Source organism: Periplaneta americana, chromosome 17, assembly GCF_040183065.1.
Source record: "Periplaneta americana isolate PAMFEO1 chromosome 17, P.americana_PAMFEO1_priV1, whole genome shotgun sequence".
Lineage (NCBI taxonomy): Eukaryota > Metazoa > Arthropoda > Insecta > Blattodea > Blattidae > Periplaneta > Periplaneta americana.
The window spans coordinates 34,084,221-34,099,923 of NC_091133.1; the positions used below are offsets into that span (position 1 = coordinate 34,084,221).

At 34.1% G+C, this 15,703-nt stretch overlaps 1 protein-coding gene across 4 annotated transcripts in view; it reads right to left on the minus strand.

Moving 5' to 3' along the window:
• mIF2 (mitochondrial translation initiation factor 2) overlaps positions 1 to 15,703 on the minus strand; it is a 104,623-nt gene that overhangs the window by 14,654 nt on the left and 74,266 nt on the right. For all 4 annotated transcript variants that reach the window (XM_069816202.1, XM_069816205.1, XM_069816203.1 and 1 more), the window contains 4 exons: positions 7,762 to 7,866; positions 7,281 to 7,404; positions 3,772 to 3,912; positions 3,311 to 3,475 (listed from right to left, as the gene is read on the minus strand). In XM_069816202.1, the coding sequence (XP_069672303.1) occupies positions 3,311 to 3,475; positions 3,772 to 3,912; positions 7,281 to 7,404; positions 7,762 to 7,866 (535 nt within the window). The remainder of the gene's footprint in view (positions 1 to 3,310; positions 3,476 to 3,771; positions 3,913 to 7,280; positions 7,405 to 7,761; positions 7,867 to 15,703) is intronic.

The window sequence follows — 15,703 nt, forward strand, 5'->3', positions numbered from 1 at the left end:
CTCGGGGGAAATAGGACCAAATCTGCTGTGGACGTCTTTGACGTTGTTGAAAAAACGTTCAACATTGTAGCGGTTGAAGCTTGTAGCCCGACTTAAACTTGATGCTTCGGGTTTCCTTATTGACAGTGAACTGGAATGTCTTTTAAGAAAACCGCGCATCCATTCCTCTCCTGCTATCTGCTCTTCATCCCAGGATTGCGGATATTTCTTTCCATTCGCCTTTGCAAATTTATAGGCAAGTTGCCTAACACCCTTTTTTGTTAGTCCATATTGCATTTTTGCCACAGTTTCAATATATTTAACAAGGCAATTTTCCTCGTATTCAGAAAATACCTAACTGAATAATTTGCAGAATATTCAAAGTCTTCATCTCTGCAACCTAAAAATTTGTTTAAGTGCCTAGCAAGAGTAGAACGACTGACATTGAAAACTTTCGCAGCCTCTCTATACGACATTTTCTTTTGGGATCCTCAGAATTAATTGCCTTAAGGGCATTTTTCAAAGCATTTGCGTCTACAGGTTTCCTTTTCTTTCCATCTTTGCTACGAGGCATATTTCTGTGGTGTTCGGGTAAAGGGGTATAAGTCATTTTTTTGTCCAGGTGGAATTTTGTTCCCCAGATGAACACACAAGTTAAATTATACAAGTGGGTGTGCAAAAATCAAAGAATACAAGCAGTTGATATGTTTTATTTGTATAGAAAATTATTTGTAATAAGGGTTCCAAGTTTAATTTTCATTTATCTCCGAACTCATTTTTATGACTTATCTCCCTTTACCCAAACACCACAGATTTGTCTATTATTATTGCACTGAAACACACACAAACAAAAAAATATTGTAACCTATTGTACCATGAACCGCCGGCGCAAGGTACAAGATGTAGTCATGGCCCAATGTACACGAGTGTCTGTTATTATACAAACATGGCAACCAACGTCCTAGAATATAATATAATGTAAAAGTTTTATGCTCATTTTACTCACCAAATAATGTGGAATCCAATATACATTCACACAATAATCCTCGTACACTAGTTGAAATATACTTCTCAAACAATTGGGGTGAAAAAAATTTACTTTTTAGAAGAAAAAACAACTTTTTACTCTTGCGCAAGCAGTACTTACGCAAAAACCTGCCGACTCACACAGACACTCCACCACGATACAAAGAAGCACGTGCCCTTGGGTAACTCGCTAGGTGGCAGCGTCTCTCAGATAAAGAAAACGGTCCAAGGTACACCATGGTCTAGGTACAACATTCTCCCCTAATATGTTACTAGTCAGCGAAGTATACAATGGAAGGGGAAAGGAACTGGCCAGCCCATTATCTCCTGGTCTGGTTGTCTCATGAGTGATGCCTTGTTGGTGTCATTTGTGGGGTCCAGACCTGTCATTGGACAGTTGACTAAACATTCTGGTCATGAGAAATAATCGTATAATTACTTTGTTTTTTTCGGGATTTACTTCCAAACCCTCTCTGTTTTCCTGGACTTTCCTAATGGCATATTCTAGAGCAAAGTTAAAAAGTAAAGGTAATAGTACATCTCCTTGCTTAACATTGAATGAACTGGAAAAGCATCAGACAGAAACTGGTTTATACGGACTCTGCTGTATGTTTCACAGAGACACATTTTAATTAATTGAACTAGTTTCTCGGGAGTACCAAATTCAATAAGAATATTATATAAAACTTCTCTCTTAACCGAGTAATATGCCTCTTTAAAATCTATGAATAACTGATGTACTGTGCCCTTGTACTCCCATTTTTTCTCCAATATATATCGAATACAAAAAATCTTATTAATAGTCGATCTTTTATGCCTAAACCACACTGATGATCAGAGAAAAGCAGAAAATAGGAAAGATTGGAGAAAGCTGGGTTTGCAGTGAAAGATCTACTCTCGGGCAGGGCACTATGAAAGAATGAATATAGTGTCTCTCAATGACAAATTAATTGTAGTAGTAGTCATAGAGTAAAGAAATGTGCCAGCGAAAACTTCGAAGTCCAGTTTTTTAATATTTTTCAAGTTACCGTTCTGTGAATTTGTTAAAGCCCAGTACCAATAATAATAGTTGAAAGACCTAAAGAAGGGAAAGGGTATGTGTTATTCGTAGGAAAGACATTTGCAATGTTTTGTTCCTTTTAGTTCAAATGATTCCTACTTTTTTACTTTTTTAATAGATAAAATTATACAAACTCAACCTAACTCGTTGTGATTAGGCAGAGTATGGAGAACTATTCTCTGATTCTGTGGCAAATTAGAAAGTTAAACAGTACGATGCCAGGTAGTGAACCAATACGTATGATGTACAATACACTGCCTAATCACTGATCATGTTTATTTCATAAATCAAGAACTGTATTCAATTAAAAAATTTCCCTCTCTCCCATCTCCCCCTTCATCCCCCCCTCTCTCATAAGCCTTATAATATTTTATATTTCATATTTGAGAATATAATATTTTACAACTTCCTAAGTGTTCAAGATTTGATATTGGCTACGTACAATACAAAATCAATGTGTTGAAGAATGTATTAGAATGTGATTCACAATTTGTCCTTTTGGTAAATATCTACCTCACATAATTTATCTACTGTATAAGATTAAACGAGAAAATAAAATTTTTAAATATGATTGTGGAACTTTATGAAAACTGAGGATAACTTGAATGTGATCGATTTCAACTTATATTTTTATCTGAAAATTACAAACATAATTATGTTATTAATCTATTTTCTGTCACTTTTATACAACTGTACATAAGTGAGTAGGAATTAGAAAATAGTGAGAAAGTTTCACACATAGAACACACAAATGCAACTGTATTGCATTCCACAAATCAATGTTTACTAATATATTTTATTTAAATATGAGAGAAATTGGGTAAAATCCAATCTACTGTTGCATATGTCAAATTCTATGAGATGCAGAAGCCTATATCGTCGTTGTTCCTGCAATAACTCCTATGTGCAAAATATAAAATTTTTCAGTAGGAAGAAAAAACACATTTATTCATCTTATGGCACCCATATATAGGCAACAGTGAATTCTCACATTTTCGAAACAAATAAATATAATTACATATGGGAGATTTTATTATTTGCTGTATCACTATTATTGCTGTATCACTATTTAAGTTATTTAATAGGGAAAAAATCTGAAAATCGATAAATATGTCACATAGGAGTTATTGCAGGAACAACGACAATATATTTTATTTAGTTTCTCTGCACAGTCATGCCTTATACTGACATGGTGTTAGACTGTAATAATAATGTAAGATGGTTCAATAGAACATGCATTCTTACCTAATACTTCCTCTACATCTTTTGGTGGCAACTGAGAACTAATTTCTTTCTTGAGATCATCTATCAATTTGTAAATCACTTTATGAGGACGAATTGATATTTTACTTATTTTTGCAATCTCTTTAACTTTGTCTGGTACCTCAACATTAAAACAATAAATTATTGCTGAAAAAAAAAAAAGAGAAAGGAGATTAAGACTTATTGCAAGAAAGGTGGCCTTTTCTTTTGTATTTATATTCACAAAAATAGAAGGAGAAAGAACAGTTAATGTTACTGGGTGCAAAAGATGATGGACATACGTAATACTGTTATTTCATAACCATAAACAGGAAGCAATTACATAATTTCCAGGATGACTATTCCAAATAAAATTTTGAAGCTGAATACAAAATGTGTAACATATTCCATAATGATGTTGGTTTCATGTTTTCACAATTTCACTAGAATAGTATTTTACTCACCTTTAAATGCATCTGCTAATTCCACATCTGTTTCTGAAACATTACCAACTCCATAATGTACCAAATTTAACTTACATTCTGTATTACAATTATATGTTTCTAAAACATCAAGGATTGCTTCTACAGAACCATCAACATCACCTGAAATCACATAATTATGCCATTCATTCAGTTATTCTTTGAAACACTGAAATATATTATTTAATCTCCAACATGCAAAACTTGGCAAGAACTTAAAAAAGAAGATTTGCTGTGTCATGGATGTTGTGGTCGTGGGTTTCACGTCAGTATGTCTAGCTTAAATTAAGAGATTTAAATGAAATATTTCGTTTGTCACCAAAATCAGCGTGCTAGCACATCGGAATTGCGAGATATAATGCTCGGAAATTTTCGCCCATGCCCAAAATGCCCGCCAGTCACCATGAGCCCCAACTGCACCTCGCACACATGCAGTGCCAACTCAAGTTTGCTCACATCATAATCGAATGAGATCATATTTATTTCAATCATGTTATTAATCACGAGAGACCCAATGATACACTTAATTCAGCATCTACATTAACACCCATTGTATTGTATTGTACAGTATTTATTTACATTCCATGGTATTCGTACATCAATTCATAGCTATAATATGGAACATGTCAAAGGAAAAAAAAAAATCGTAACAGTACTATAAAGTCTTAACCTTTATTGTGCTCATTACATATTTATTCATGATCTACCCTTTGATTTAGTAATATTTCTGTATAATCCGAGTTTTTTGTAATTCAAGGTAGGCTCAGCCCTAATTAGCTCCAATTAACGGGGCTCTACTGTATTGATATTTACTATCTCTTGCATAGATCTAATAGCAAAACATGCTGTATTTAGTATAGGGGTAATTTCTTTAATATGATTTTTTCCATTTAATATATTATCGATTTGTAAACCAAGAAGTTTCGTTGTTGTTGTTTCTATTAGGGACCTATTGTTAATTATTGCGCTTGAAATTTGCAAGGTTGAATTTGGATAGGATTTAAATTGAATTATGTTAGTTTTGTTACAATTTAGTACTAATTCATTGGCTGAGAACCAATCACATATTTTGAGGAGAATTGTCTCGTTAAAGGTTGGAATGTGTTGGACTTTTTGGCTGTAATTACTATATTTGTGTCATCTGCAAATAATGTGGGATGGCCTACATCTTTTATTAGGGGGGCAAGATCATTTATGAACACTAGAAAAAGTAGGGGACCTAATATTGGTCATTGAGGAATTCCATTATTAATAGTTCCCCATGTTGAGGCAGATTTCATATTGTATTGATTTTGACTTGTTTCCTATCTATGAGTGAAACCACTAGTGTGCAACGCCTTTAATTCCATAATAATCAAATTTGTCTAGCATATTTTATGATTTATACAGTCAAATGCTTTGGATAAATAACAAAAAAATCCCTCCAACTTGTAATTTTATATTAATTGCCTACAGAATTTTGTCAGTTAAACTAAATGTTGCATTTTCCGTGCACTTATTTTTCCTAAATCAACTGTTCTGGGACTAAAATGTTGTAGTATCTTCCTAGATGATGGTATTATCTTTTATACAGTAAAATCCCTCGTATCAGGCACCCAAATAACTGGCAATACCAAAACAATGGCACTTTTGGCTAGCCAAAAAAAAACATGCGAAAGGGAAGAGTCAGACAAAGATGTGAGTGGTTTTCATGGATCACACATACCACATATCATGTTTACTCTTTACATTGTTTATGTGTGAAAACATAGACAAAAAAACCTGTTACATTCCTGGAGCATATTGGGTAGCATCGGTAAGCTATCACTTGGACTTTGCAAACAATGCGCAGAGACAATATCTTTAAATTTACCACTTGAACTTGCCTGTTTCAAAGGGTCTTGGATGAGTCTAAACAGGAAAGTGTGAAATTCTCTGTTCCTACAGTGCGCAAAAATTTCATTCGAGTGATAGATAGTATCATGGCTATTACTGCTAAGCACTGCTGTTGTACAATGGATTCCGCGAAATGCAAGCAAAATATTCTTATGCTCAAATCATTGAGCGTTACTTCGTCTTCATATTTGCGATGTTGGCTACATGCTCTTCACGTCACATGACTCACATTTAAAACTGTCATAAGGTTACGAAAATGTTTAGTATTTTTTATGCTATTATGTATTACTGTATTACAATAATTATGAACTGATTAATGTAAATTACTGTATTCAGTATTAAAAATAAACACTGTACATATTTCAAAACTTTATTTTCAAATATCTATATGAAAATTACTAACTTTCAACATGGAAAAAATGTTTGTGCAGTACAATGTGTCTTTACATAGTTTATAAACATATTTTCCAATTATCCGGCAAAATCAGTTATCTGGCGCTGGCTTTGTCCCACAGTTGCCGGATACAAGGAATTCTACTGCACATTACTTTTTCAAAGACTTTGGAGAAGACTGGAGTAAGTGATATGGGTCTGCAATTTTCTGGAGACGTTATTTCTCCTTTTTTGAAGATAGAAATAATAACTATTGAATATTTTAATCTCTCGGGGAATATACCATTGAACACTGAATAGTTGCATAAGTAACTTAGTGGGCCAGCTATAATATGTGAACTCGCTTTTAATATTTTGCTTGTTATTTCATCATAACCTGAAGAGTTTTTTGACTTTAGATTTTTAATAACTGCAATTATTTCTTGTTTGTTTGTTGGAAATATTTGTATATTTGGGAACTTTGTTGGAAAATATTGTGTTAAAGAATATAAACTGTTAGTAACATTATCTTGGGAAATGTTGAGGTTATCAGTTATTGTAAGAAAATATTTGTTAAATATATTTGCAATTTCATTTGGGTCTGACGTTTTTGTATTTGTAAGGGTATACAGCAGTTTGTTACTTTACTTTTTGATCGTCCACTTCCCTTTTTAATTATGTTCCAAGTTGTTTTGATTTTATTATCTAAGTTTCAAATACACAAACTATCCTGACAGGCCACTTGGAAAGAGCTGTGAATGAAGAATGAACAGCAGATTGTAGTCAATCATATGCACATGTAAATGAAGAGGAAGTGTGAAAATATGTCTGGTTAGCATTACTAATATTTCACTACTGGTGTGGTTATTTTGGAAATGACTCTAAAGTCATTTTAAATCCCTGGCTTGTAAGTGGAAGTATATCATGAGGATAGCAGCTAAGTGCCTGCTTAATATTCTGTCCCAAGCCACATTGTCAGAAATGCTTTCTGATCTTTTCATTTGCATATCTTCCATCACTGAGAACAAATATACAGTATTAAGTCTATCATTCACAGCCATGAATAAAGAAAAAGGAACATTTTTCAACTTTCATTCTAATAATTACTTGCTTTCTTAAAGACCAGACACAAGTGCACAATATTTTGCAAACTGATGTTACATTTCAGGAATGAATTTTAATTAAGAACTCTTACTTTGGTTCCATAACTCTTATTTATTGTAGCCATAAAACACATGTTTTACCTTTTATAACAACACTAACTCTTGGTCCCTGATCATCATCTTTTATTTCCTTTTCACGGGGCCCAGTTGGGCGTAATTTGAACTTTCCTAATTTTCTTCTAGTTTCCAACTGTTCCTTATATACCTGTAAAAACAAAATCAGTAACAAATTCATATTAAAAATCGTATATAAACTATAATATAAGGATAATAAAATATTATTACAATACAAATTTTACTCGCAATCAAGTAATTCCTCTATAAAGGTAGACTTTCTATGAGCTTAAGCACATAAATTGCGTAAATTGCAACAATACAATAGCTTCTGAATAAAAGGAAATAATTTTTAACATAATTTAATAGGTAATAATGTGGTTATTTAAGATTCAGATACAAAGGATTCAAATTATAACATAAATTAATCTGGTTAAATCATTTTACATAAAATATACATATATTTAGTGGGATATTCGAAGAAGAAAAAAATGAACTTAATTCACACCTTTAAATGTTCTTGAATTTTAGATTCAACTGCTTCCCTCTCAGCCTCTTGTTTCTCAACCTTACTGATGGACTCTCTCCACCGCATTACTTCATGGGCACGTTTCTAAAACAATTGATTCCAACACGATATACTGTAATTACAAGCATACTACATAGTGTATAAAAATATTATCTCGCTCAATAAAACCAGGCCAGCCTTTTAGATCCTAAAATACAGGGTTGTATAGATTAGGTAGAGAAAGACATCATGTGAACATAAATGTTCTACATTCCAGAAGAAATGGGAAGCATTCATCATTCTATCTTATTTGTAGGGACACCATAAAATGGTGAATAAAATATATTGAAGTCATTACATAAAACTACTGTAATCTGTGAATAAAGTCATTATTTAAGTATGTATATAATGAAAAATGTCTGCATTTAAACATGTAAATCGCAAAGAAATAGTTTGAATTTAAACAAAGAAATCACTTTTAAAAGATCGGTAATAAAACACTTATTTTCTTACAGGTTTCTCCAGTATTAGTAAGGCCTTATACACTAGATGGAGAAAAGTGTCACATGAATATAAAGAACATTAGGCCTAGGCTCATTGCACACAATGACAGACCGCTTGGTTGCTGAATTATCAAAATACATTATTTCTTAAGGTACGGTTACACGTCACTACTTTTACTGTGCAACTTTTGTACTGCAGCTGCAAAAGTTGCAACTGAATGTTGCGAGTCTGTTCACACACAAGGCACTAGTTTTTTAGCTGCAGTTTAGCAGCAGCATTCAACCTCTGTGTTGATTCTTCTATACATTTTGAAGTTACGTTCACATCTTATACAGTATCAGAAAAATGTATTCGGACAATGAAATACAAGTGACAGCTTGTTTATCAGTTACGTTAATTATAAAACGTAGAAGAAACGTCGAATTACAAAACGAAAAAGGTGCTGGACCAAAAAGTGGATAATGAATAGAGAACAATATGGAATTACAAACAAACTTTTTCGGGAACTATGCGAAGAGGATGAATCATTTTATAAGAACTTCTTGCGTATGTCAGCAGCTGATTTTGACAACCAGTTGGAGAAAGTGGCATCTCTAACTGAACGAAAGGACACGCTTATGAGAAAAGCTATCCCACCTGCTGAATGTTTAGTTGTGACATTGAGATATCTGGCAACAGGTATGGTAACAATTTAATAAAAAATAAATTAAACACATAAGCACACTACATACCTTGTTTAGTTCCTTATAAATGACTAGTTTTTTTTTTTTTCACAGGTGACAGCTATAAATCATTAATGTATCTCTTCTGTTTCCCTGCTAACACAATATCACAAATAATTCCAGAAGTTTGCTATGCAATTTATGATGTATTGAAGGAAGAACACCTGAAGGTGAGAAACTAGATATTATTTATTGATTGAATTACATTTCGTAGGCTTGTAGTACTTCACTTACTTTTAGAGATGTTAGCATTTTACACAAATATAAAGATTTAAATGTTTGAATTCTAAACCTGATGTAAAAATGATTAAGTAAATGTTAGTAATAGTTTTAAATTTTCATACAATTAGCTTAAAATTGCATAATTTTCTTCCTCTTCATTTTGTATCACATAAATCGTAGATTCATGAATATTATCTGTTACATTTATGACTTGAGAGTTTGATACATTCAGCAAAACATAGTCTCTGTCCATGTTCCACATTTATTTTCATGATTTTTTGAACTGAATTTTTTAATTTCAATTGCAAATCAGACATGTTTGCAAGTTGATGCAATTCACTTCCAACAAAATCACCGAAAATTGTGAAATCATCTTTTTGCTTGGGATAGGATAAAATGGACATACTGTACATTTCTGTATTACCAATTGTTCTTCTTTATCGAGTGCACTTTCATTACGACGTCTCTTTCTTGTTTGTGTTGATGATCCTGATGTCGTCGGGATCAGTGGTTATGATGACTGACTACCTAGTAGAATAATTTCGAGGGAAAAATTGTTCCAGGGCCGGGTATCGAACCCGGGACCTTTGGTTAAACGTACCACCTCTTATGTGCAAGAAGAATTGTGGAAAATGTCTTCGGACTTATATCTGGCACAATTTCGTTGCCTCAGAAAAACAATGGGTGGTATTAATAAAAATGAAGACCTTACTTTGCTCATCTTCCTCATGAGCAAAACGAGCTTGCTCTTTCTGTGAGGAAGCTCTGAAATGTTGTATTAATAAAAACTATCGGAGCTTGCTCTTACATGCCAGAGCTTGCTCACAGAGTTTGCTTCACTTTGCGTGGGAATTCGTATCAGTGGAGTCGTCAATCGGGGTCACAACAAGCAATACCACCACGTGTATTTCGATCGAAAGAATTTGTGATTGAGCTATGACTGACACAGAGGAAGATGTTAAGAAAAAGGGAAAAAACTCATCTTTGTTTATGGACATCATTAAGAATTTTCCAGTTATATTTCACAAGTCAGTTACTGGAATCATGGCAAAAGAAATCCGCCGCATTTGCAGATGTTAGAGAGAGTATGAAAAAGGGTTTGGGTGCCAATAAACATGGCACAATTAATTTAAAAAGTGTCCAATATGAAAACCAGACTTAAAAACGATAGGAAACAAGCCCATAAAGATGAATGACTGGTAAACGAAGTTGTACAAACTAATGGAGGGAGAAATCAATTGTTATAATAGGGTAGATGGTAAAACCACTATTTCAATTTCGAATAGCTTAATGATATCAATATTAACTAATAAAAATATGGCAATTATCACATTCCTTTTCAGTTACTATTTCCGTTTAGAACTTTCATACATTTTTCAGTTTTCTTGTAAAATAGTGTAGGCTACTTAAACTGTGGGAATCTTACTATTAGCCTTAAAAATGTTCCTCTACAGAAGCGAAATATGGACATTAACGAGGTTGCTAAATGCAGGGTAACTTACTTACAAATGGCTTTTAAGGAACCCAGATGTTCATTGCCGCCCTCACATAAGTCCTCCATCAGTCCCTATCCTGAGCAAGATTAATCCAGTCCCTAGCATCATATCCCACCTCCCTCAAATTCATTTTTATATTATCCTCCCATCTACATCTCGGCCTTCCCAAAGGTATTTTTCCCTCCAGCCTCCTAACTAACACTCTATATGCACTTCTGGATTCACCCATACATGGTACATGTCTTGTCCATCTCAAACGTCTGAATTTAATGTTCCTAATAATATCAGGTGAAGAATACAATGCATGCAGTTCTGTTGTGTAACTTTTTCCATTCTCAAAAAAAAAAAAAAAAAAATCCAGGCTAACAGTAGATTTAATTATATACCGATATGCTAGGACTAAAAGACAAATGAAAAAAAAAGCAAAGCCAGTACCAGACAAAATAACGGTTCGACTAGGCCTACTTGTAAAAAATTGAGTAGGCCTACTACACATCATAAAGAAATAGGAACTTCTAGGATGATAAATGAATAAATTTTTATAACAAGTCATAAGGTGTAACTATCTGACAGAATCATTATTATTACTATTTTTATTATTATTAACAGTTTTCTGTAAGATGTAGTAGGGACCTCTGCGGTGACGTGGTCAGACATTCAGACTGTCTTGCAGGAGGTCCAGGTTCGTATGGGATCTTTAATTGAAAATTCCATAGTGACACTTGTGGCGAACAAGGTTGCAGTTTGGTTTCTCGGGGTTCTCCCCTTTCCCCTGATTAGGAATTTACATCATTCTGTCAACATTTCTCCATTCAGTCATTATTCCATAGCATTCCTTGAATGCCAGTTAGTGATGTCAGTAGGGGGCTGACCTAAGGATGAGTGGGTTGCCGGCATGAAACCTGGATACATAGTAGTCAGCCAGTGCGAGTTTGGGAATATACCTAGCTTGAGGGTTAGTGCAATAGATCTTGATAGGTCGCAGTGCTGAGTCATAGTGCCCCCCTCCCGAAATTCCATTTCATTCCAATGCATAATACTTGAAATGATAATTTCATGTAATTTACGTTTGTAAATAAAGAGCTATTCGACATTCCGTATGTTATCAGCTGTGATTAGCACACTTTTCCTTATAATACTCTCTGTGTTCCTTTAATGCCACCAATTGTTCCAACAGCACTAGCCTCTGCAAATCTGTTAAAGAAATATTTAAATGCACTGCCTCTGGTTTGGTTTGTGTCACCTAAGAAATAGTCAGTTAAACAATCCACATTTTCTTGATTAAATCGGTACAAAGTTTTGTAATCTCTGTGCTTCTTATACAACTTTTGAGGCCATTGAATACCCATGAAACTCAGCCATTTCGATACAACAGCTTCACTCCACAAGCTTGACTTTCCTATTTGGGTACCTTAGGTTTTTTGAAGCAAATGCTTCAGAGCAAGAAGCAAAATTCCGTTTTATTAATAAGTAATGTGAGGAAACTATGTGGTGACTCCTTGCTCAAAGGTGAGGAAACTCTTGATGAGCAAGCTCATTTTCCTCAACTTTATTAATAGAAAAACGAGGAAGCTCACAAAATTTGAAGCAAACTCATCTTCCTCATCTTTATTAATACCACCCAATATAACTATCACCTAAGACAGTGGAAAGAATTGTATGTGCTGCTTGTGTTTTGCACAATTTCTTAACATCACAAACACAATCAGCATCATTGTATGCACCATAAGGCACTTTTGATGTCGAAAATCAGGATGGTACCAGTACACCAGGGAGTTGGAGGAATGAAGCTGCAACTATGGTGCCGATGGAAAGAAATGTTGTTCTATCACAATCCTAGCATTTTGGAAAAAACAATAAGAGAAGAATTCAAAGACTACCTTTGTTGTGAAAGACAAGTTGACTGGCAGTGCAATTATATTTGAATGGCAGTTGAAGATATGTAGGCCTATTGATTACGACTGTTATTATGATTATTATTATTATTATTATTCCCATATGACATATGGAAATTAATTTTATTTGCATTTGTTTTCAATGATTTGTGTCTATGATGTTTTGATTCGTGTAAATGATGTTTAAAAACTCCACTTCTTTTAAACTGTCAGCAATTTCATTTCCTGATTGCTAATGTAAGTTGGTATATTTGTTATAAATATAATGCATACAAATACATTTCGTATTATTAGTGTGTACTTACAATTGAATTGATAGTTTCAATGTTGCATGAGTGACAAAACATGAACTGCAATGAATCAAAAAACTCCCATTTTGTCTGGTATGTTTGGTGTGAGCTGCTGCTGGATTTAATGTTCTTCATTTTTTATTGCTCTTTACTATATTGGGCCCAAAGAGTATGTAATTTCTTCTTAATGTCGTCTTCCAACATTTGCATTTCGAGAGACATTTCTTCTAAAGCCGTTTATTTTTGTTGTGATAATTGGTGCTTTGGATATTCCATAAATATTCCCTAGGTTCAACTAACTCTATCAATTTTTTATTTTTTCTCTGTCCCAATTTGTATTCAAGACTGACATTTTCTGTATCAGAATGTATTTCTATTGCTTATGTGCCTAGCCACATTACGTGCTAAAAGAATTACATGTGTACAGTGTTGGCAACTATACGATGCTACGATTGTCAAAAAAAATCATAATTTCACCATTGTCATATACATTCTGTCTACACTGTAATTTTAGTTATTATTATAAACTGCTTATTTGTATCACGTTAAAAGCTGAAATATGTAGAAACAATACAAGGTATTCACAACACAGTGGTAACACTGTTCGCAACCTCTACAAAAGTTTCAACAAAACTGATATCAAAAATGCTGTGACTGCAACATGAGAACCTTGTTCACACAACACTGCTTTTAAGCTGCACGCAGCATGAAAAAGTAGCGAGCAGCAGGTTTGGCAGCCATTACTTTTCAGGTTGCACCATTGTTCACACGTCACAGTACGAAAGTTGTGCAATATTTTGTACTGCAGTGCTGCAAAAGTACCGACGTGTGACTGTACCTTTACTCTTAATTGTGTATCTACTCTTGTTCAAAATGTCTTTTACACATTTCTTCTTATTGTGTTAGTAACAAACTTAAGCATTGCAATGCATGACATACAGATTTTCATTTTTCACAGATGAACATCCATGCTTCCCATGAAAGCCCATTTTCGTACTTTTGAATATTTTATTGTCGAAAATAAAATAATGGAATTTCGTGACTGATGAGTGTAGGATTCCACAATATTCGTAAAAAAAAATTGCCAAATTTGTAAAAAAGGGAAAAACAAACAAAATTCGAGACAAATCGCGATTGTAAAATGTTTACAGAACGAGTTTTGTTCATACATATAACAATTTTAAATCTCTTGACTCATTTAGCAGAAATTTGTGAAAAAATCATTTCCAAAAATCGAATGTCCCTACTTATTTGGTATATCATGCTCTGCCCAATCATAGATAGCAAATGAAGTTCTAAAATACTGGATGAACTCGATTAAATGAACACTGTTTGCAATTATATGAACAACTAAAGTTTCTTAAATGTTCAGATTTTGAAATAATCCTGCAAATATGTACATATTACTATAAAAAAGACACATATTAAATTAGAAGGAAAGTCTGTTTACACGATCACATGAAGGTCGTCTTTGATGGACCAGTGTTTGGTATAGTTGCCAATGAATTTTAGGTTCGTGGGTTCTAACATGTCTGAGGAGACTGGACATTCGAGGGAAAAAATATTTGTATCATGACTTCCTTTCAAAGGGGAGTAAAACTGCTAAGTTTACATCCTTAATTTATGACACATTAAAAAACTTACATACTTACTGGCTTTTAAGGAACCTGGAGGTTCATTGCCGCCCTCACATAAGCCCGCCATTGGTCCCTATAGTGAGCAAGATTAATCTAGTCTCTATCATCATATCCCATCTCCCTCAAATCCATTTTAATATTATCTTCCCATCTACGTCTCGGCCTCCCCAAAGGTCTTTTTCCCTCCGACCTCCCAACTAACACTCTATATGCATTTCTGGATTCGCCCATATGTGCTACATGCCCTGCCCATCTCAAACGTCTGGATTTAATGTTCCTAATTATGTCAGGTAAAGAATACAATGCATGCAGTTCTGTGTTGTGTAACTTTCTACATTCTCCTGTAACTTCATCCCTCTTAGCCCCAAATATTTTCCTAAGCACCTTATTCTCAAACACCCTTAACCTATGCACATGATATTATATTTGTAGAGTATTCATTGCAGTGTCCTAAGGCAACACCAAAACGCATTCAGTATAGGGATCTGCGACATATCAACGACGCCTCTTTAATTTCTGACGCGTTATTACTGCCATGGCGTGATGTTTGGACTCTCCGTACAGTAGACGAAAAAGTACAAGCTTTTAACAACCTTGTTATTACATTATATGACAAACATGCCCCAATAAAAACTAGACGCATTACGAGACCTCCAGCTCCCTGGATGACTACAGAAATCCGATCACTGATGAGAGACAGAGACGAAGCTTTTCGGAAATTCAAGAGACTAAAAAGTGACATAGATTTCTTGCGGTACAAGCGACTAAGAAATATGACCACACAGATGATTAGAAATGCTAAGCTCAGACATGCTTACAGCCTCATTGAACCTGATATTAGAGCATCTGATATGTGGAGAAATGTTAGGTCAATGGGACTGGGACAATCTAAGTCACAAATTGACAATACTATTTGTCTAGATGATTTAAACAATTACTTCACATCCACCACTACCCACGCACCTGACGCCGCAACGAAACAACAGACTATTAATGAATTAATCTCTACACCCGCCCCAGTACGAGACAAGTTCTTCTTTTCCTACATAACACCTTCTGACGTAAAATCAGCACTAAAGCGCATCAAGTCAAAATCACAAGGAGTAGACAATATAAATATAGAACTTCTGAACAAAGTTATGGACATAATTCTTCCGACACTAACCCATATATTCA